The sequence below is a fragment of the Channa argus genome, chromosome 22 (genome assembly GCF_033026475.1).
Source record: "Channa argus isolate prfri chromosome 22, Channa argus male v1.0, whole genome shotgun sequence".
Taxonomy (NCBI): domain Eukaryota; kingdom Metazoa; phylum Chordata; class Actinopteri; order Anabantiformes; family Channidae; genus Channa; species Channa argus.
The window spans coordinates 13,253,072-13,277,269 of NC_090218.1; the positions used below are offsets into that span (position 1 = coordinate 13,253,072).

Consider the following 24,198-nt stretch of genomic DNA (forward strand, 5'->3'; position numbering starts at 1 on the left):
GTGTTTTTATGTAAGACGTGGACAGTTTTATTTTAAAAGAACTCACCAGCTGAGTTTATTATGGTGTTTGTTTGTTTATTCCTAGGTTTTATTCAGTTTTTTATCTGCATTAAAAAAGATATGGAGAAATATTCAAATAAACACATTTCTGAATGTCTACCTATTTTCGCTGGGCGTTTATTTCTAATTTCCATTTTAAATATTGTCTCCATTAGAGAGAAACGACATCTTGGCTTTACAGTGAATTATTAAGTGTTTTCTGTCTGATTTTATGTGTTTGGTTTTGTTAGATTATTTTTTCTTAGTTGTTTCACTCTTTACCAGTTTTATTTTAATTTTATTTTTTATCCCGTGAGTTCAGGGTCGCCACAGCGGATAATTGTCCGCATGTTGATTTGGCTCAGTTTTTTTATTTCTACTTTTCGTAATTTCTACCGGGTTTAGACCTGCACTGCAAAAATCAGAATAAATTTGTAATTTCACAAATACAAATGACAATATTGCATATTCGCATACCCTTTACTATTTATTCTGATCCATAATGAGGATGAAGATTTGTCCTGAGAAACTGAAAAGTATTATAAATTATTTGTAAATCAATAATAGGTTAATTAACAGGAATAATTCTAACTTTATTTTTTAGAATATATGTTTGACACCAAGACAAATTCCTAGTAGTGTTAAGTGTTCTTAGCTGTGCCTGGCAATAAACAGTTTTCTGATTCTAAATCGTGTACGTTTATTGTAGTAGTCTAACATTTATGATTCTACCAGAGTACTCTACTCGTGTACTACTACCAACTCTGGAGTACTGTCCCTTTCTTTGAAGTCTGTCCTGTCCGACGGGTCCTTGAACGCGGCCTTCAGTGGCAGTTTACATGTTGTTTGGTGGCGTGTTGCAGCAGAGCAGCTCCTTCAAACATTACATTTATCGTGTAGTTCGCCACCTCTCAAACCTGCAGACGAGCGGTGGTGGCCTCAGTCTCAGGTGAGTGTCTGTATTAATTTTTTCAGTGCTAATTCGGACCCGCTAAATGCTCCCATCTGCCTGCGGTTCTAACCCGCTGTTAGCTTTCTCCGTCAGGCTAACGTTAGCATTAATGGTGAGTCCTCTTTTCGTAGCTTCACTAACGGTTCAGGATCTTTGCTTTCGCTCGGAGACACTGTTGACTGGCAGTCGAGCTGTTTCACGCACTTTACTGCGGGATGGAGCGTGGAGATTTCTAAACCTTGATAGTAAAGTTGTGTTCGCAAGTAGCGGCCATTTTGGAGCAGAACTGAAGCAGATAGAAGAGACGTTCCAAGTAATGCTGCGTTTCTTCCCATTGGTAAAAACGCCAATCTCTATTTAATAAACTAATGAGTTATTTTGAATTTAAAATTTGGAGTTTCACAAAATAATCTCAGGCGACACAGGTGTACAAAACATTACCGATTTATCACTTTTGTGCACATTACTCACATCACAATAGCTGCTCTGTTAATTGCATCAAATCAAGGTATATTTCTATAGCAACTTAGCAACTAAAATGCTTTACAGTAAAAAATATTAGATTTTAGATTTGGATTTTTACAAAATCCAGAAGTGTAATTAAACACAATAATCCAAAGAACCAAAGAGACATTTTTGAAATACTAAAAGGAAATAAAAATCTAAGAACCAATTTAATAAGAATACATAAATAAAATAATTGAGCCACCTGGTCTAAATACAAAATGTATCGGTGAGATACTGTAAGACAGAAAAGAAGACAAAACAAATCAATAAATAATTTACAGTTACAATAACAATGTGAACCTTGCGGTTTTCTGCAATAAGTGGGGGTAAAATGTGATCAAATCATAATCCAAGTCACAAAGATAAACAAAATATTTTTAATTTAACTGCCATGATAATGTTAACAGCTTTTTATTTATGAAAAAGTGTACCCGTATTTCCTTAGGTTTTTCTCTTAACTCATTAGTTCGTTCATTGTGCAATGAATCATTGACACCAATATCTTCCCAATGTATCCCGATAAGAATCCTTAGAAGTAAAGGAATATCAGCTTCTTAAAACAATATTACAAAGAGAAATGGATATTGGGGTGTGTGTGTGTGTGTGTGTGTGTGAGAGAGAGACAGATGCACAAAGATTGTTTATAAGATTCACTCGTATCCAGATGTAAGTGGCCAATCTATTTGTCATTTCATTAGTAAATTACTTTAACAGTCAAAAGTTCAATAAATTACATTTATAATAAAATATATTACTTTGAAGTGATTCTCAACATTGTTGAGTACAGTCATAATAGAGCTCAATTAATAGAACAGAACTAATTGAATAAACTGCTGCTGACTAATTTGAATAATTCTCCAATTTAATTTTGAGAAAGAAAGTTGAAATGTTCGGCTTTCTGTTACGTGATTTTTTTTTATTTTTGTTGTTTGTTTGTTCTATCTGATTTTACTCTAAACTCTGATTTAGGATAGAATATCTGAAGACGTCATGTTAGGCAGTACACAACAATGACTTTTGTCTATATTTTATTATATTTTATATTTTAAGTCCATGTGAAGTGTAAAGGGAAAACACTGAAACCGGAAGCCATAATATAGCAGAGGGATCCACAGATGAAATATGTTTTACGACTTCTGTAACTTCTTTCAATGTTACTAACTTAAACTGTGTGTCCTGTGTTTACTCACATAGATATGTTGCAGTTATACAGAAGCTGATATCAAGTCAATATCCCTTTGCAGAGGATTCCACTAGAAGTCTGTTTGGATCCAGTTTCTGAGGTGTTGAGATAATTAAGTGAGTGGGAGTTTTGTTTCTTTCACTTGGCTTTTCAGGACACTCGTACTCTGCATGTTTACAGTGAAACTACTGTCCTGTTTTACAGAAAAGTCAACTAAATCTCTGCAGTCAGGACTCAACTTCTGTCACGTTTGGTTTTCAGCATGGAAGGCATAGATGACTACTACGTTTGGCAGCGACGCATTTACCATGGGATTAGGTGTCAGAAAGTTTCACTCCCCTTCCCAGAGTCAGTTAAAATTGGTTTGGAGTTCAATGCTGCGTTGGAAAGGGAAGAAAAGTTAGATCAACATCTGCTGACGAATGCTGTTATGCTGGAGATTTGTGAATTTGCCAAAACTGTGACCAGGTCTGAGAAGTATTTTTTGTTTGAAATACTAGAGTTCAACTTTGACCTTGGCGTGGATGCTGATAATGACATGCAGTCCTATGAGTATGCAACACGTGTTCATAATAAAATAAAGCAGCTTAAGGATGCAACGAAGCTGAGACCTCATAAATGGGCAGAAACATTTCCACTACCTGACCCAGACATTATAAAGGCATCCACAGAGTCCGAGGTGCCTAAACGATACTACCCTAAAAGGAACAAAATCACAGATATTTCACTCCTCACTGATGGCAGCAAGAACAGACAGTCTCCAGAAAACCAGAAGAGAGCGAGTGATAGAGTCACAAGCAGTGCGTTCATTTTAAAGAGAAAAGGAGGATTTCGGTTAAAACGAACAGGTGAAGGTTACCCTTTCTGTAAAAAAACTGGTGTGAATCTAGCTGTTCGACCACATGAACCGCCCAAACACAAACTAGCGCCAAATCTTGTGACCATCGGTCTGATGATGGAGCTTCTTGACTTTTCTAGAGCACTTTGTGGAACACACAAGCAGATGGTTAATGACATAGTCAAGCAAAACTTTGGCCTGGAGTTGGACAAAATTATGTTTCATATACAGTTGAACAAACTTATTGAGAAGAAAAACGCCTGCCTAACGCCCGAAGACAAGGACACTTTCCGAAAGGAGATGTTTCAAGTCCAGTACAAAAAACGTGAACAGAAGTATAAAAAGAGAAAAAACCCTGACACTGATTTCAACGACCTGGAAAAGCTAACTGTGGCAAGTAAGAGAAGGGAAACACTGAGGCACAGGGACAGTGATGCCCAAGAAATCTGGCAGGACTCTGATCTGTCATACATGTGTCCAGTTGATTTTGAGACAGAAATGCAGTCGGGTGCAGAGGCCGAAACAGAAAAAAATGATCTTGAAAGTTTGTCAGGAACAGCTGTCGAAACAAAATTGTCAGTGTCATTGGATGCACAAAAAGAAGAAGAGAAAGAAGCTTTCCGCTTTCCAGCGCAGCCTCAGACCATCAGCAACAACTATCATCTAAAGGACAGGAGTCCTAAAACAAAGGGTGGTCTGTTTTCTGAAGACAAAATCGGGGACAAAAAAGTAAAAACGGCAAAGCAGAAACTATGGATGAGGCGTGCTGCTCGCTGTAAACAACTCCTGAGGTTGAGCAGAGTGAACGACTTGTTTGCTCACTGTAGAGAAATAGGTTTAGACTTTAATGTCGGTTCAGGCAACAAACAGAACTTGGATCTACAATTACTCACCAACTGGGTTTTATTAGAAGTTTTTAAATTTGCAACTGCAATGACAAAGAGCCTACGCAGTTTCTTATTTGACATTCTAGGGAACAACTTTCACCTTTCTTTCCACGATGACACGCATCTGCGCAATTTTATTTATTACATCATAACAAAAGAAAAGGTTCTTCAGACCCACCCTGATAGGAAGAAAGCAAAGTTTCTCAGTAGTCCCTTTCAGTTTCCTAAGGTTTACAACATAGTTGATGTGACCAGTTATTCCCAAACTGAACTGGAACTTGAACAAAAGCAGCAGGAGAACTGGGATTTGTCAGGTTCAGGTACAAGCCATCAGAAACAGGTGAAGCGTCACCCGTACTGTAGAAAGTTGGGTGTAAACCTTTGGTCGTCAAAAGAACTTCCAGAAAACAAGAAGCTTGATTTGACTGCTCTCACCACGGGCGCTGTTCTTGAAATTTTTAGCTTCACCAGAGAGCTGTGTGGGTCAGTCCGTGAGATTGTTAATGATGTGCTTGAACACAATTTTGATGTGCATCTGCAAGGTAGGACAAGCGAGGCCGCACGGGTGATGAAAAAATGGTATGTGACACAGAAAAGTTTAATGAAAAAGCAAAGCATGTCACCAAAGATAAACAGGTGGCTGAATATGGTCGTCCCACTCAACAGTCAATCACAGTTCAAAACTCACAGTGGTCCAGTGGATCTGGATACAGAAGACGTAAAGCTTGACACAACAAAAGAAGCTTTGACTCTGAACACGCCACAGTACACAGAGATCAGCAGGTATCACATCTGTAAGAAAATAGGGCTGGACCTTGAGATCGACTCAAAATCGCAAACCAAAACAAAACTGGATTTAGAAGTGCTGACCAGGGGAGTTCTTTTTGAGGTGCACCAATATGTAGAACAAAACTGCAACAGATATGTTCCTGCTCTGTATGAGATTCTGGAGTACAACTTTGATCTGAGCTCCCAGAGCCACCGGAAGGTGGAGTTCGCTTGGTCCATTGCCTCTCAGGTGATAGCCATGGTGGGTAAAAATGGCAGGAAGGAGGGTTATCTCAGCAAAGTGTTTGAGTTGCCCATGGAGTTCTCTGAGTGTCCACAGATCGTCTGTAAAGAAGAGCAAGAGGACAGCTTTGACGAGCCGGACTTTAGTGATGAGGACGACATCGTGTTTGTCCGAAAACTACAACCTGTTGACCTTGAGGTAGAGTTGGAATAGTCATACTGTGAGAGACAGTATTCTGATAATATTGATTTCAGTCTCAGCTTTGACAGGTTGGTTTTTGTTTAGCCCAGTTCACTTTGGATAAAAGCTTTATATAAGTGGCCATTTGAAACGAACTGTAAATGTTATGGACCATGTTTACTGGGTTGGGCTGCTGCTAGAAGAGGAGAGAGAGATGTTACTACTCCATGGGATCTGCCCATCTGAGAAAGTAAAGTTTTTTTTGTTTGTTTTTTTTAAATAAAACAAAATTCAAAAGGCTTAGATCATTTTACCTCTGTTATTGTTTTGAAATAAAAGTGCAAAGGGCACCTTCGTTAATTTTGAACTAGCTTCTTTTGGCTCTAGTTTGGGTAGTACATGTGTATAAATGCCATCCCTACATTAAAATATATCTAATTCTGGCTGAAAAATGCCTCCACATGACATCACTTGGAGGAACCATTAGCTCAGATTATGCTGTGGTGTTCACAATATGAAATTTGTAATCATGGTCAACCTGCTTTTCCAGAGCTCCCCCAGATGACATCATCTTAACTGCCAATGATAACAGTTTTTCAGCTGGAAGCAGAGAAATATTTATTTATTAATTTACAACGTAAGCTAAAGCCATAAAAAGCAACTTGAAAATTGGTAAAGCCGCCATTTAATGTTGTGGCTCATCGGTGTAAACGGTTTGGAAATGTAGTTGTTTATTTAACAACGATTTAAATACAGTAAAAGATGAAAAAAGTGGATGAAACAAGTGAACTAATACAAATGTTTCTTACTCTGTGGACATTGAAATCAAACATTTCCAACAGTGTTAAAACCAGAAACACCTTATTACTGGAAACAGGAAACACTTTTTAATAACTTCAATATGTCATTAAGCGTCTGTGACCAACATGTCACATCTACTATAACAGTCTTACACGTCATACACTAAATCAAATTACACACATATTAATCAGCTGTAAATGTTAATGTGGATTTCAATTCAGATGTTGTGCAGTTAATTGGAGGTTTAACACGTGTGGGTTCTGGTCTTGAGTTTAGCAGATTAACTATTGTTTCAGTCTATAAGTTTGTTAATGAAAATGTGTTTTCCTGAGGTAGATTTATAGTTTTTCACTTTATCATTCTGTTTTATGAACTTTCTTTGACATTATCACGAACTGCGCATTAAAAACTTTATTATCATGGTTTTATTTCAGTCAACCACCAGATCCCTGAAATTGAACATGTTCACTACAAATCATAATGTAATAGTACTTTTCACTCCCCTGTGTCATTTGTAGGGAAATGAGAAGTTTGTGCATCAATACTTTTAGTCCTAGTCCACGACTGCTGTCTTCAAAAGCATGTAAATACAACGGTGAATGGTAAATACTTTCACATATTCAGATAAGGAGCAGCAGATTTGTAGAAATAAAGCTTGGTCCAGTAAAAACCATAAAAACTAAAGTTAAAAAACTAAATTAATTAAAATATTAAATGACACAATTAAAAATACATTCTACATTCTAAAGTTTTTAACTCTCTGATATCTGGCCTATAATGTATAAGTGCAAATTGTTAGGACAGATATTTCTACATGTTTCAAACAGTTTTTACCTTTTAGTGACCTTTAAAATGAGGTTGGATTAGTTTGAGTCAGTGCTTTAAACCCATGTAAATGTTCATTTGTTAATGAGTTCTGCTCAGTGTCAGTAACTGAGAATCACCAGCAGATGGAAGCAGGACTCCAATCTTTACTGGGACCAGTTCCTGTTTTAATCCCATCAGTACAAACCGAAACTGTCCACTGCGCAGACAGTACTGTAGAAACTGCAGCAGCATCCACTGAACAGTTATTAGAACATTTGTTCATTTTAAAACCATAATTTTAGTTTGTTAGGTGTGATTTCACTAATAACTGATTTGCTTTTATATTACAGCTCTATAAATATGAGCTTTTTGTAACTAGATTTGTCTGACAGCTGTTACTCTTAGTTATTTTGCAAATTTAGATGTTAAACTTTAATTTTATACAGATCCCTGCAGGTCCTACAAGTCCTCAACAATCCTGAACATTGTTCCCTGAAAAACAAAGCTGGTGCTTAGCAACCACACAGGTATTATTCTAAATCCACCTTTCTTCTCTGTTGGCCCATTAGTCACTTGACAAACCCTCACATTTATCTGCTGACCTGTTGGAGGGGCCCTACCCCCACTTTGGGAACCACTGAGATGACCAGTTTCCACCTGATCCAGCTCGGCATCAGTGATTCAGGGTTAATAATATGATGTCATATAGTGAGTGAAAGTATTTTCTACATGAATGCATGAATACTTTTACTTTAGTAAAGTATCTGAATATTTGCGCTGAGTTATTTTTCTCTTTATCTTATTGCACAAGTTCTCAGACAGATGGTGGGTCATTGTTTCCAGCCTGAGTCTCACTCTTCGTCCCCTCCTGTCACCAGGATGTTAACGTTTGCAGAGCCTCAAACAGTAAAAACCTCCTCAGTCACACGGTGAGTCAGTCTGACTGCAACTGTCAGATTGCTGCTCTGAAACGAACTCTGCATGAAGATGGGGACAGAATGCCACAATGGAAAAGCCCTAAAATAGAAATATTTATACAACAAAATACTTAAAACTACGGATGTAAATCAGTCATCATGAGTTTAACAGAAAAGCAGAAAAAACTGTTGTAGCACCTGCTGCACTTCTTGTGTTTCCATCATCTGAATATGGCTGTCGCCCTGTTTTCCCAACCTACACTGCACCAGAAACACCTAAAAATACTGAGTAAAAATAGAGCCTGACACGCAGAGAATCATGGCTTTACCATCACTGTGGGAGGCTGAAATTAAAGGCTACGGGTTTCTGAAACCAGATGAGTTGGTGCTTGTACTGTGGTGCCTGGTTGTCTTTTCCCATTTAAACAATCGTCACGTAACACTGGCTAATGGAGATTAAATGATTCATATTTTCTTTTTTTAATTAGTTTTTGCCCGTAGACTCACTTCAGTCCACCACTTTGGTCCACACTGAAACAAAGACAGAATCCGAATTAATCCTAATGACAGCAGCAGCTAATTTTTTGTCTTATGTTAAATGCTCTAATGCTTTGTGGGACTGCTGGTTGTCCTCAGAAATCAAAGTTTTGTCTCGGAGAGGTGAACTGGTAGGTGGAGGTGGAAAAATGTTGATATCGGGACATTCCTAACAGAGACTTACAAAACAAACTGTCTTCTGTGTGATATCAAACTTGTCGAGGGTCATCACTCAGTGCACGTTAGTGTGGACAGTCCACATGGACACAAATTCCTGGACGTGCACAGATCCGTTGTAAGTATGAACTGCTGTGCCTTAATGCAGTAGCATTTTTTTTGCTGTTGGACTAAAATAAACATGTTCCTCACATTAAAATAACTGTCTTTTTTTTTCCATTATGTGCATCTGCAAACAGCTAAAAACCTGCTGCTTCCCCCATAAAATGAGCTGGGAGGGTGGATGCTGCAGGAGACATCACTCAACTTCAGTCAAAACGTTTCAATGCTGAAGGTGGAGGAACTGATGAAGACCACTTAGAAAAGTAGAGGTCGCAATGAGTCCAGTGTGTGTGTGTAGTCTCTGATGTACAAAACAAACGGACACACTGTCCCCTGAGAGGCTCATCTGCACTGACACAGTGACACACACACACACACACACACAGCCCACTCATTCTCATCTTGATGCATAATCTGCTCAGAGACTCACAGCAGACCTCCAACATAATCCAACAGAACCAACGTCTCCAGACATTAAAAAAACCTTTATTCACACAGGGATGGAGGCTGCAGAGCTCACGCTTACTTGCGTGTGCAGCTCAGGGGATTTAAGAATCCACTCTGCAAATCTGCATTTAATTCACAGCTACACAACAAATCCTGAGAATTATCTGCAGATATGAATAAAAAGCAACATGTGCTTCCCTGCTGGATCACAACAGAATCTGGATGAGCTTTTTACATCCAACATGTTTTTACTGGAGCCTCCTTCATTTTGACTCAGCAGAGGAAAAACAACGTGTTGGGTGATGTATGGTGACATGACCACAATAAACAGGCAGCGGGAAATCCAGCGTCACTGTATCATCACTGTGTACGTTGATTTGACATCAGGATCCTGTCTCACTGCCTCCAGGTCTTTGGGAGCTGTTCTGAATAATGTAAAGCTTTGTAATGATCTGTGTTATAACACTAACACACAAGTGTTGAATTATTGTGTCTGTCCAATCCTGGATTATGCTGTAGAGATCTGGGTCTGTTCTAATCAAACCAAAAGTGATAAAGTCCAAAACAGTGCTATGAGCTGTTTGCTAGTGAAAGTATCAAATGGGCTCTAAACTGTCAATAACTGGTGATGTAGGATGGAGTCGTGTGAGGTGGAGAAAAGGCTGACACATTGTGATTATCTAATAGATTTATTATTATGTCAGACAATTGCTCTGACTACTCTACGGGCAAGAAAACATAATTATTTTCCAAGTTTGGGTTAGAGTTCTCATTTTTAAATGAGTTGTGCTGTGGTGTAATGTTCTAGACAAATGGTCAAAGTAGATACTAAACAAACCAGAGTGAGCAGAACATCACTCTCAAGCTGAGCAGAGCCCACAAGTCTGTGCACAGTCAGGATTTGGCATTTCTGAGTCTTTCATTCAGCGAATGAAGAATGAAGTCGGTCAGTGTTTTACTGTGCTGTTTATCATGAGCTTTGAGTTAAATGTTTTCAAAAGACTTTACTGCGTCTTTAAATTTATGTGTTTTTTTGTCCTGTCTCTGTTAGGTGTACAACACGTAAATAAAAGTATTTATTCACTCGATAACTCAGTAGCAAACAGTTTATTGTTTCTGCAGCGTGATTCTTGATGTGTGTTAGCTCTGTGTTTGGGCTCCACCACCTCCTCCTCTGCTGAAGGCCCCTGAGTCGGTCTGTAAACTACAGCTGAAGGCCCTGCACAAAAGAAAGTGGACATTGGCGTAAAATGGCTGCAGGTTTTTCCTGCTGAGACACAGATGTCTTTCAGTTAACGCCTGATTAACACAAAAAGAGTGGAACCTGAACCTTTGTAAAATGAGCAGTGGCGATGATGCCGATTCATTTCCCTCTGAATCCTCTGCAGATGAATAAAACTGGATAAAACTGAAATGCATTTTTAATGTCTTGAGTAAATGTATTTCCACCACTGCAGTGTAGTGTCAGAGCAGACTGGCTTTGGAATAAATGTCCACAGGATGTCAGCACTTAAAGACCACAGAGATGCAGTGAGACTCGTCCTGACATGAAACACAAAGCTTAATTTCCTCCATCAGTGGTGAGGTGAGAGAAGAAGTCTTTTTCATCTGATGGTTCCACTCATTAACTCCCTCCTTCCCCAGGCTGGTAGTTACTGTGGTTCTGGTTAGTTGGCTGATGGGTTTTTGTTGTATCTTCGTTCGCCAGCTTTGTTGTCGTTACTGTAACTTTATGCACAGAAAGAACAAAAAGGAAGTCTTTCATCTGAGGCTCATGCTCGTTAAAATTCTGCCTCAGAGACAGAAGAAGACGGATCAGGGATGAAAGACGAGTTTGCCTAGCTTAGCACAAAGACGAAGCAGCTGTGATCACAATTGCCCCAACAGTTTCTTCACCTGTTCAGGTGTGCAATGACGAGGCAGAGACGTTCTGCTAATTAATAGTCCAGTACTGCTATGTTTGTAAATGAAAAATACCATTTCCAAAAGTTCACCATCTTTCTTCTGTCCTCTTCTCCTTCCTTTGTTCCTTTCATTTTCACTCATATCCTTTCTCATTTTATCTCTTTCCTACATCCCTTTTCTTTCTCCTCATCTGTTTGCTCTCTGGTTCTCCAACCTTTTCCTTTGTATTCCCTTCATTTTTTAATTTCTTTCTTTCATGTCTCCCTTTTATCATTTCATTCTTTCCTTGTCTTGGAATTTTTTATTCCCTGCCTCAACTTTCTCGTCGTCCTTGTTTTTTCATCTCTTGTTTTCTCTTCTCCCTACTTTCTTTGCTCTGTTTCTCTTACTCTTTTTATTTCCCACCCCCTCTTCTCACCCTTGTTCATTTTCTCCTGCATTTCTTTTGCTGCCTTTGTCCAAACTGGTCCCTGTTAAATTTAACTGATTAGTTGTAAGAAGACCTTATCGCACTTTTCATTTCTCTGTTAATTGAACTGAAGATGAGTGAAGGGAAACACTGATTTCTGCTGAAACACACACAAGTCTTTAATTTTCAGATGCTTCGTGTCGACTGTCTGCCTCCTCAGCACCTGTGCAGGTTTTTACAGCCTCAGGCGAGATGACAGCTCTTCAGGATGATTGACAGGTGCTGGGGGCAGAAAGTGGACCACCTGGAGGAGACTAGGACAGGACGGTAGGTGTGTGGTGAGGTAAAACATCCCGAATATTAATGAACAGCACATTATCTGTGTGCTAACACTGTGCACTCCTGGGGATTTCTTCACATTAGCTGTGATCTGATTGGACACATTTAAAGGCTTTGCTCTCTCTGGGGAAATGAGACGTAATGGTAAAGTGCTTTGGATAAAAACTCTATGTAATATAATATTATAGAAGCAGATTACATGACTGTAAATGATGATTTAGGCTGAGGTGGGTGATGTTGGTCTCCAACACTGTGGACATTTCCATTTCCAAACTGCACAAACTGGACTAAGACAGACACAGTGAGGGACAGGTGAGCAGTCACTCCAGCAAGTTCTGGGTCCATCCCTGGTCTAAGTCCAGATGGATATGAATGAAATTCTGACAACTGACCCTGTTCTTAATGATATAATGACTTAAATTAGACCTGGATACATGTGGTGATGAATTTAGCTGAAGTCTAAATACAATGTTTGTCTCACACAGTTTCCATCACTTGAGAGGACATTTCACTGAAACATTTTCTAAACTCTGACATAAACTGATTTACATGATGTGATTGTAAAAAGACATTTATGCCCCCTCAGCCTGTAGGAGATTTAAAGAATCAGAGACAGACGGTGGGTAGACATGTCTCTTTGTGGTTGTGTGGATATATTTGTTTCATCCTTCAAAACTCCAGTAGGTAGATTCAGGCCTGGTTTTAGGCGTTTTGCTTAGAATTAGTTTGGGCTAAAAGCGAAGGAGGGATAAAAGGAGGCTGCAGGGAGGTGAACCCTCCTGTAACTAAGACAACGGCTGCATATGTTTTATAGTGACTGAAAAGATAATCTATCACTGACTTAATGTAGAAACATACATAAAATATTTAGTTTACTGGTTGTAGCAGCCCATTTCTTTAAGGCGTTAAATACGCAAAAACAATAATTATCAGGGATAATGAGACTAAGGCAGCAAAGGGAAATGTTTTGTGATAGTAGCTGAAGTCACATCATTATAAAAATGTGATGTTTTTATAAAAGCGAGGATAATGAGGAAAGAAAAGGTAAACATGACAGACACTGCTGATATCGGACTGACTGGATTGTGTTGGCCGGTAAAGAGCTTAGTGAGCATGGAGCAGCTGGACAGGCCTGATAACTACCTGCCAAACACACACACACACACACACTGAGGGGAGAATTCACAACAACAAATCAGTTGCAGCATCATTTCAGGATCTTTGTATCACTCAGTGTTAGTGACTTCATCCATGTGGACAGGCTCAGCTTGAACAAATGGACTTATACAATGTCTGCAGCTTCTCATCAGTAAAACAAGGCCCAGATGTGGGTTTGACCATCAACATGAATCTTCTTCTATTCAGGAACTACCTGTCTCTGTTACCTGACGTTGGAGCTTGTACTGAATTCCCCTTCAGTCCATTGAGAATCAAACGAGACAAACAGCTGAGACAGAAAATGCAGTGGCAGAGACATTTATTCATGTTGCATGTGTGTGTGTCACTGGCAAAGATTTACACACTTGTGTGATGTTGGAAACCCTGGTCCCCTCAGTGTGGACAGTCACAGTCAGTTCACATTAAACAGTTCATTTAGCTGCTGTGCCAACACATTAGCCACAGTGTCAAAGTGAGGAGATGCTGATCAGAGACGGGAGGACAAACTGTCATAGGCTGAGAGACAGGAGCATCGTCTCCGTGGTCCTAAAGCTTTGTCTCTTTGCAGATGCAGCTTCTCTGCAGTCTGTATTTGGCCAAAAGCAACAGGATGAATTAAGGGAGACTCTAATCCAGACAGACGTGAGCCGGTGGATCCTGTCGTCCACAGGTTAGCTGAAGGCTAATCAGTAAATTCAAAGTGACTGCTGGAGAGATTGAGCTGCAACGCTTATCTCACTCCTGAGGAGAGACACTGTGAGGAGTTTTAGAAAGCAGAAAGAAGGAGGGACACGGGTGGGGGGGGGGCAACGGGGAGGTAAAAACAGGTCAAAGTTTTACATCATGGGGGAACTCCTTATGAACATGTTGCACTCCATCCATCACGAGAATCTTGAGGTGATTCAGCATCATGATCTGATGTCCTCCACCAACTTCTAAAACACAAGATGTTTTTAGAAACAAAAACCTAAAAACCACAGCTCCCTGGTTGTTTATCTGAATAAGACATAGATATTCGTCCTCATGTCCACCGCATTGATTTTGAGCCTCACGACTCCTGCTGTGTGAGCATTTGTTTGCACTAATACGTGTTTTTTTCTTTTTGTTTTTTTTCCCCTGTGGCGATCAGTCATCAGAGGTTGGAGGTCACTGTGCTGCTTAATTCACAGCTGCAGGCTGTAAGGAGAGCAGGGGAAGACGAGGACAGTGAAGACATGGAGGTTCCTAAAACAGGAAGTGATGGCTGGAATAAGTGCAGAAAAAATGACCTCAGGGAGCAGAGGAATGGATTAAATAACACATGCAGGAGAAAGCGGATGGGAGGACTGAAGGACTGAAGAAAAGCAGCAGATAAAAAAATTATTTACAAATTGAAAATTCAGAGAGTTGGCAGTTTGATTCTGTATATTTGCCATATTTGTAGCAGCTGTCTGTTCAAGCTTCTTTTTAACTTTGTTTTATATTGATGTGCAGTTTTAAAGCTGGAGGAGTTCTGGCTGAGAGGCCACAGACTAACAGATGAAGTCTGGGTCTGTCCAGAAAGGACGTCCTTTAAAGTCTGTGGGTGGGGGTGCAGGTTAGAATCCTGGGCATCAGGTCAGAGCTGTGGATATGTACTTTGTCCAATATATATGTAGAAAATTAAAGCAGGTTCTTCACTTAAGCTAAATCAGCCCCAGGTCACCATCACTTTCTTTTGGAACCTGCTCACATATTTGCATCACGTTTGATCATGTGAATATTTGGGGTGGGTTTAATTTGTGTCTTCACATAGTTTCTAATGCACGAAGACCTTAACCGGACAAAAACAACTCCTGTCTGGGGTTATTACAAGGTGGTGGTGGAGCTGATGTGTTTATCTACCAGCACTAGCTTGTGTTACAGTGTCCTGCCCAAGGACACTTTAACATATATAGGAATAGCTGGGACTCAAACCACCAACCTGCTCTCTCTTCTGCCCGAATCCACCATAAGCTCAGGACGTCCAACCGTGTGACCCAGTTAGAGTGTTGCATTTATCTGACCAACTTGTTCATGCTTTATGCTCCCAGCTATACTTAGTTACTCGTCCGTGTTTGGAAACTGCCAAAATCCAAACAGGGATTAGGAGAAGACAGTTTTCCATTCAGCTCCTACGTGTCCCCTGCAGTTCTTTTCTTTTTCTTTTTTTAAATCAGAGGAGCATCCAGAAACTGGTCAGGCCTCACAGTGTTGCCCAGCAGAGCTTTGGAGCCAGACAAACAGATTGGACACAACGGGAGACAAATGAGCAGAGACTCATGGGTAATTTGACTTGATGATGGGATTTGATGCTACGTCTGAGACCATTTTTTCCTAGTAAACCTCTGTTTCTAGTTCCCCCCTTTTAATCAGCTGGCAGTCATCTTAAGATGAACAAATGAATGAATGGAACAAAAGGACAGATTGATGGATGAATGGGTGAGTGCAGAGATAAATTGCTAATAAATGGTTAAGATGGAGGGTAATAAAAGCTGGTTTAACAAATGATTACTTAGATAGACTGAGAAATGAAAGGATGGATGGATTAATGGATGAACAAATGGATGGATGGGTGAATAGTTCAATTAGAGGACAGATGAATGAATGAATCAATAAATAGATGGATGAATGAATAGTTCGATTGGAGGCCAGATGGATGGATGGATGCACTTTGTATTTTGTTTGATTAGTGCTTTATAAATAAAGTTAATATTATTATGATTGAATGATTAGTTGGATTAAAGGCCGGATGGATGAATAGACAGATGAATGGATGGATGGCCCATTGGATGCTGTGGAAGTTTTTGTCTTAGCTGGCTTCCTTGTTGGATGGATAAATGGATGAATGGAGCAACAGAATGAAGAACTGCATGATTCCTGGTTTAGAGGAGACATGAGCCCTGGGGGGGTTCAAATAATATTTCCAGTAAAAACAGAAACTCCTTCTGACAAACAGAAATTGTTTCCAGAGTTGGGACATGTCTACATAAACAGTAAAGGAACATAAGTGAAGTGGACATGTTGTCACAGGCATGTGTGAGGGAGCTTGTGGTGTTTAATCAGAAAGAAAATGCCGACGGTGAACGTTGTTATGATTATTCATTGTGTCTTCAGGCTGCTTCTAATCTGCCACAGATAGGATTTTTTTAAACCAGAGCCAAGAGAAATAAAATCTGTTGATTAAAGGACTCACTCTGCATTTCATCATCAGTTATTTTATTGTAGCGTCACTTTGCACGGTCACATAAGCTGCAGCCTCCTCCTCCAGACTGAGAAGTTAAAATTAAAATGTGGAGGGGCCAGTCCTTAGATGAGGTGGGATTATACCCAGGCAGGGATGCTTCTGCACCAACCTCTGCAGTATGTTTAATTAATTTATACAGTGTTATAGAGCTAATTTTTCTGTTTGGCTTTATAGGTCCTTTGCTGTTTATTTCATTATTGAGATTCTTATCTTTTTCTATCCCCGTGAACAGAGGCGCTCTGTGCCAGCAGGCAAGGCAGGCAACTGGTTGGGGCCCCAGGCCAGTAGGGGGCCCCTCAAGGGCTGACAAAAGTTAAACTATGTACAGCACTGACTGTGTGCAATTGACATTTGCATTAACACTAGCAGCTTTCTAAGAGGAACCCGACTCTTAGTCTGTTGCAAGTAGCACATGATTCAGTGTAAAACAGGTTTAATGAAACAAGGAAAACCATCTGAAGAGCAATTATCATACTGGGAGAGAAAAAAGAAGAACACGAGGAAAAAAGCAAGATAGTGGTAAGTGGAGCAGTGGAGTTAATAACGGACAAATATAATAAACTAAATAGCATGAGCTAAATGCTGCTAGTGTAGCTGTAATTGTGCTGAAGAGACAGCTCAGTAACAGAACTTCCTCTGGTGTCACATTGTTTCTTTTGTTGACTTTGACATTTAACATGAGTTAACTTAGCTAACTAAGTTAGCAAAGCAGCCTAATGTGTCCAGCTGTGCTAGAGTCACTTGTTAGCTTAGCTAGCAGGCTGCTAATTATCAGCACCACTCAGTACTATTTACCTTTTCTGTAGTAAAAAGATAAAAGCTGTGTCCAACTGTCAAACTATGAATGCTAAGTTATGAAATTTAGACGCAAATACATTTGGACAGTGTACTATAAATCCCACTGTCTGTGAATGATAATATTTAGTGTCCTCCAGCAATAAGTAGATCTATCAGGTGCCTCTCAGGTCAAAAGCATTACACAAACCTTTTTACGTATCACTGCCTTTATCTGAGCTGTTTGTTGTCCTGGACTGACACACAAGCACATTTATGTGAAAAGAAGTTTCTGACATGTGAAGCTTCCTTAGCTCACTGTTCACTATCGGAAGAGGTGAGAAGCTAAACAGCCCCTGTGAACTCTGATGTAAATGTTGTCAGAGATCAGATATAAATCAGATCAGAGACCACATGTGTGTGAGATGTGATATAGACGTGAGCTGAAACAGTGATGTCTGTGGGTAAATTAATCGCCAGTGATGCACTGAAAACGATCTGATCACACGTTATTTATATCATATTGTTGTAAAAGCTTTTGTCCCTGGTCAGATCCAGTAAAAATACTGACTCACTATTACCAGCATCTGTTACCATGGTGATCCAACCCAATTAATACTAAGGCAGAGTCTAAAGTTTGTCATTCTGTGGACCAGGCCATAACATTTCACCACAACTCAGCAGAGTAAGTGCTAAATGCTTGAAGTCATATCTGCGTGATGAAGCTGTCAGCAGCTTCCTCATGTCACCGTGTGAGGCCGCCAACATTCCTGCAGCTTCTTTTTGATTTTTATACAGTTGCTGCAAAGAGTAAAAGTTTTTTTACAGAAGACAGAAAGAAGCACCTACAGAGCTGCTTCTCCCCGAAGAGTGTGTGTCTGTGTGTTCTTCAAACTGCCTGAAACACTGTGTGTGTGTGTGTGTGTGTGTGTGTGTCTGGTGGAAAGTCTTGCTCCTCATCTCTGACATTTCCAGGTCACTCATCTACAAAATGGCTCCTCTGCCTCCTGCCACGTCTCTTTCCTCCCCCTCTTCTTTTCTGTTTTACCCTCTCAGAGCAGGAAGTGTGTGAGAGAAGAAGAGAAGAGGATAAAAAATGAGCTTTAGATGCAGAGGGGAGAGTATGATGTCTAGTCTTCAGTCTTCCGAGTCTATGTCAATCTAATAATTACGCCACTTTTACTCTATCAATCATTCGTCCTTTGACAGATTTGAAGTCTTTCAGAATTTGTCGTTAATTCCAAGTGTTCACACTAAAATTCACGCTGCTTCAGGGATATAGTGGTGTGTTCACCTACAGTAGAAAGATAAGTTGTCTTCATGGATTCTAACATTTTGGCTTGAAACAAGGCTGTTTTATCTTAATCTGACAAGTTTATATTCATTTCCAAACAGAACCTGCCCACCTGGGCATAGACAGGTGACACAGGCACCAGCAGCAGCATTATAATAGATCAATGAATTTGATCAGTTAACAATCAGCTGCAGTACAATAAGAATCATGATAACACTGTCACTGTCCCCTGCAGAAAGACAGATGCATTTTGAAAAGGATGGAAATTATGTCAGATTCACTTCATCACCTCTAAACACACCTGAAAGCTTATTCACTTTTACAATGTGTGAATAGAGTAGATGTTTTCCTCCCACCTCATTGAACTGAGAGCGGACGACCCACACAGACTCTAAAATGTGCAGGTGTTTTGCAGGTGTGTTGTCCCTTCAGGACCCCGGTATTGTTTACGATGTCTTACTGAGACACTGTCATTACGTGTAATTGTGATGTCGATTCACTTCTGAGCTCTGGTTTTATTGTTGACATCACTAAGCTCAGATCTGAGATCTTCTAACTCTCCTGTCTGCAACGTCTCTTAAGCCTCATATGAACAATGTTTATATTACAGTGGAAACTGGTCACACTGCTGCAGTAATTGTTTCCTAACAATTCTTCAATATATAATAATTGATTTTCTTTCATTGTTAAGTGTCAAAGTGTCCTTGGGCAAGACACTGAACCCCAAGTTGCTCCAGGTGAGTCAGGTGAACACTATGCATGGCAGCCACTGCCATCGGTGTCTGAATGGGTGAATGGGAATTTAGAAAAAAACACTATGTAAGTGGCCATTTACCATTTTACGAAAGCTGTTGCTGCTGATGTGCTTTGACCAGCAAAAGAGGCAGTGATAAAAACGTCCAGTCCAGCTGTGGGTTTCTTCTGGTCAGAGAAACATGTTAATGCACATGCGAGACATGTGCTCAGAGAAGACTTTAAATACTTCTCAATGAGTTCTTGACCTTCAAACAAGTTTGACTGGCTGCAGCCTCTAAAGGAGGAGAGAGAAGTTGCAGAGAAGTGGAACCACGGTTGTGGATCCTGGTAAAGAAAAGGTGAGTTAACACACCTCTGTGACAGCTAATCAACAGGTTCAGTCATACAAAGTTCACAGCACTGCATGAAACTTCAGAGTCTGTGGGTCTGGTATATAGGACCATAACCAATGGTCACTAAACTAATTAGCTTCACCACCTACTGATGCTGTCGTGGCTGCCTCATTTAATGCTGTAATCATTAACACCGCAGAGCCACTGGGTGCTGATGGCCTTTCTGTGCTGCATCTTTTTTATTTGGCTGGACTGCGACTAAAACATGAGCGGATCATGTTGGAGTTGGAACCAACAGATGTTCAACATCAGTTACATTCACTGACATTTCTGCACCACAGGAAGTACATACATAAAAATACAGACAGCCTGTCTGCTCATGCAAACAGCGGATACAATCAGCTGTACGATCATAAGATTATTATATAACTTCCTGCAGATCAGACAACTGTGGAATTCAAGAGCCAGTGTCAGTATAATGTTTCACATGTTTCTGCTGAAAGAAACAGTCAATGGATCAATTAACTGTTAACTCCTGCAAATAACTAAGAGACAATAAATGAGCAGCAACAACTGTAAAGACGCACTGAACGACCACAAAGAAACAGGAAATGACTAGACCCAGAGCCTGTCAGCCTGAGTAAGCTGGGGGTGCTGTAGCCATCACTGTTGTCACAAAAGTCCCCAGTTTGTCCTTTTCTGTTTATTGAAACATCACATTTGTCGATTGTCATGCAGACAGCAGTCTTTCAGATGGATGCAAAATCTCTGCTGTCGTACCAACAGAGAACGAAGCTGCTGCTGATTCTGACTCGTACATGCAGCAAAGAGGACGGGATTATGTGTTTTGTATACTGCTGCATAAATACACATTTCTATAGCAGGAAAGTCATAGGGAGAGTGTGTCAGGGAAACTGGGGGGGTGTACACCGTTTGTTGTGCTCCCAGCTGAGATGCTGAAATCAGCAAAAACATTTTGCTTCAGAAGACTTTTGCTGCTTTCACTTGCACATTCCCACTGTAATGCCTGAGAAGGACGTCAGGAGGCTGTAATTGGTTCCCTTCACCTGAGCCTCACACACACACACAGGTAAACAAAGGCGTCATGGTGATGGGGTGAGCCTGTTTAAGCAGCCGCTGCCTCCTGAAGCAGCAGAGTCAAACACTAATCCTCCAGAGGGAGGAGGTGATGAAATATTAACCACACTGCCTGTTAAATACACTCACAGCGTTTTAGACCAGGCCACATTACACACGGTGGTTTTGTAACGACCGACCTCCATCTTCACTTTTAAACAGCAAACTGAAGAATCCATCGGTGGTGCTAGCGGGTTCTGGATCTGCTCTGATTAGTTAATGGAAATGTCTCACATTTTCTTACAGGAAGTCCCAATGTTCTGATCACAAATATGAATTCAACAACAATTTCAAACATCAAAACATTGCAACACGCACCAAAAAGCTTTTTAGAAAAGCTGTGACAAAACAGTAACAAAAGGTCTGTGAAATCCTGCAGGGACTGATTGTTACCTTATATGCATAAATTTGAGGTAACTTCACTTAATACTGTGGATGAGGACTAACAAGGTGGTTTAGTAAATGTTGGCTTAACTGTGGTCCAGAGCCATAGTGTGTAAAACCTGATCAAAGCATTTGAAGCCAGTGAGTCCAAACACCGATTTGCTGACAAACCTGTGTTATGTTTCTAAACAACTGTGAAGAAATGGGGTTTTGTGAGAGGACGTCGTGTTGGATGCATGGATGTAGGTTTGGTCTCAACACTGTTGAGGACACAGAGGTGAATGAAACAGATGTTCAGGACACGAGGGAACAGATCTTCACCTTAATAACTGAGATGACAGATAAAAGACAAGTTTGAAACAAATGATCTCAGTTCAGGACAGTTGATATTAATGCTGCTGTTTTCAGACAGCTGCTGCTCACTGAGGATGTACATTAGTTCTCCAGGCAGCTGGTACCATGTAAAACAGGACTAGGTTAGAAAGGACTCATAATGGGGTTTTATGACTACAGCTGGACTCACAGGACCAATAGACTTTTATTAACATACGGATCAATGTCTTAGTGGCCATTACAACCTTTCAAGAAGTGTCCAGGTTCATTATGTTCCTCCTCTGTCCACGTTTGTCATCTGACATGTTGGACCCCAGGAGCTGAAGCGGAGGACAACAAGGGTATAATTTTCTGATGCTGGTGGACTGATGTCTGCAGTTAGGCGAACTGGCGTCCCCAGCTTTTAGTCCACTGACTGTCTGTAGCTGTGAGAACATTTATTAATTTATTAATATTATTTCCCAACCCTCAACTAAACCTCGTTCTAACCTTGTTTCCAGAATCAATTCTGAGTGTAAGACAAGACTGAGCAGTTCCCACAGTGATCCACACAACAAACACACACAGAACCACATAGTAACACAAAAGAGTGTGTGTGTGTGTGTGGTTATAACATTTCTGTTAATAACCTCACTCACACACACACACACAAACACACACAGACAGATGTACGTATTTGATGAAGAGCTGAACTATTTAAATTCAGAGGAAAAACTGGTAAATGAGTCCGTGTTTACACACACACCTTGATGCTGTGTCTGTGGTTTTGTTGTGTGTTTTTCTTTCTGTTATAGATGCTGACTCAGCATTGGATCATATCTTGACCTGGTGTCTATCACCCCTGCTTATCCTGGTCTTCTCTCCTCCAACATGGTGCATGCTATGATGAGTGCAGAGTCCCCGAAGAACCATGTTCATAAGCTTGGGATCACGTCTCTGTAGGGTCGACATCAGAGTTTCTGCAGGTCAGACTGTGATTACACATAGTGTAATCTCCTCACACATAGTTTGAACTCACAGATTTTTATTTTCATTTCAGATGTTTCCAATTTCCTTTCAGTTTTGGCTCCATCATGGAACTAATTTTTACAGTTTATTATTATTAGGGAATAATTACATGAGTTTATTCATTATTATTGTAAATGTGTTGTGTCTGTGCTAAAGGTCACTACTGTAGCTCTCTTCTTCTTCTTCTTCTTCTTCTTCTTCACTAGGACAAAGTATGGAACACACAAACAATACACAGCTGGACAGGAAAATAAAATATTGCAAACACAGGGACATTAGTGAGTCTATAGATTTTCCTCATGGGCTCATTTTACAGTTGTTCGCTGTGATGCACTTTGTGCTGAAAGGTGTGAAAATGTTGTTTAGCTCAGCTGCAGGAGCTGAACTCTCCTTCTCTGCTGCTGAAGCAAAGTTTAAACTAGGCCAGAGCCGAGCGCGGAGAGAGGACGCCTGTGTAACTTTGCCTTTAAAAATACATGAGCTAGCAGCCGCCACTCCCCACATATCAAACATTAAGGAGCAGCAGTAAAGAAGTTTAACACACACACACACACACACCTGAAAGACATAGTTAAACACCAACCTGAGTCACTTCAAACCAAACTCACCAGTCTAGTTGGCTGCTACAAACAGGTTAATACCTGACTTCTGTCAGGTGCTTAAAAGGTTCCAAACCTCAAATCCGTCTCTAAATGGAAGAAAAACTGAAGTATTGTTGTCATTCAAACACAATGTGATGTAAATTGTGACTTGGTGCCAAACACCTATGAAGTCCATGAATGAAAACAGTCAGACTGTTGCATGTTGTGATGGAAAAACCATCTCGTCTTTCCACCGAACTGGTCAAAGCTCTGGAGAAAATCCACCGTCCTGAGGTCTGAGTGCTGAGAGCAGAACCACAGCAGGAAGTGGATTTTCATGTAAACCTCTCGATGCCTGAGTGTGAGCACAGTCACCTTCACAATGGCTGCTGCTGCATCAGGTCTGACTGTGGACACTGTCCTTGGTACATTTCCTTCATGCTTTCATCCTGAGGCTACAGAGACATATTTGACAGGACTAATGTGACGTCATTAGCCAGAGACAAAAAAATTAGTCAAAGCCACCAGCTGTAGGAACCACTTCACTGTTACAACATTGGGAAGTTTTTGTCATTTGTTATTTTGGACACATTTACACTGTGTCCAAAGGAAAAAGCAGCAGCAACATCAGTCTGTTCTGTCTGTTTTCAAGAAATCACTCTGACCTGCTGTCACAACAAATCTCCAGTAGACATTTTCACAAGTCTGCTTCTGAAGAAGACCACAGATGTTGTCCAAAGGATGGAAATGTGCTACATGCTGCCGCAGTATGTCCACAGCCTGTACTGCTGTCCAGCTCTGTTCCCAGGAACCACGGCAAGCAGACCCCCTGTGTTACAGCTTTTAAAGTCCTCCTGTCACACATCCTGGACTCCAGGTCCTAAAGGGGAAGCAGACTGAGGCGTTTCCTGCTTTATTTACGGTGGTTATCATGGTAATGGTGCAGGAACCCGCGAGGTGTCGGCAGTTTCTTGGTGTTTGATGCTTCAGGGCCCAGTGGGGGGGTTAGTGTATCCCTCTGTCAAATGAAAATGACAGTCAGGGATCAGCTGGAGGGCACAGCTGTCACCCACTGTGTGTTTGTGTGTGTTTGTGCGTGTGTGTGTGTGTGTGTGTGTGTGCACGTGTGTTGATGCTGCTGTCACTGTGCTCCAGGTG

General features: G+C 40.5%; 1 protein-coding gene across 6 annotated transcripts; it reads left to right on the forward strand.

Annotated features, from left to right (window-relative positions):
* Nucleotides 1–830: 830 nt before the first annotated feature.
* On the forward strand, nucleotides 831–10,442 carry LOC137108254 (uncharacterized). 6 transcript variants are annotated; one of them, XR_010912170.1, is made up of 6 exons: nucleotides 831–988; nucleotides 2,693–2,797; nucleotides 2,886–5,616; nucleotides 7,776–7,914; nucleotides 8,018–8,135; nucleotides 9,077–10,442. XR_010912170.1 is itself a non-coding variant. In XM_067492631.1 (4 exons), exons 3-4 carry the CDS (start codon nucleotides 2,944–2,946, stop codon nucleotides 7,845–7,847), a joined length of 2,745 nt encoding a protein of 914 aa, XP_067348732.1. In that variant the 5' UTR covers nucleotides 831–988; nucleotides 2,693–2,797; nucleotides 2,886–2,943; the 3' UTR covers nucleotides 7,848–10,442. The 6 variants fall into 6 exon arrangements, 2 of the variants coding, with proteins under 2 accessions (XP_067348732.1, XP_067348733.1); XR_010912169.1 differs by having other exon boundaries at nucleotides 8,018–10,442; XR_010912171.1 differs by lacking the exon at nucleotides 8,018–8,135.
* Nucleotides 10,443–24,198: the final 13,756 nt, after the last annotated feature.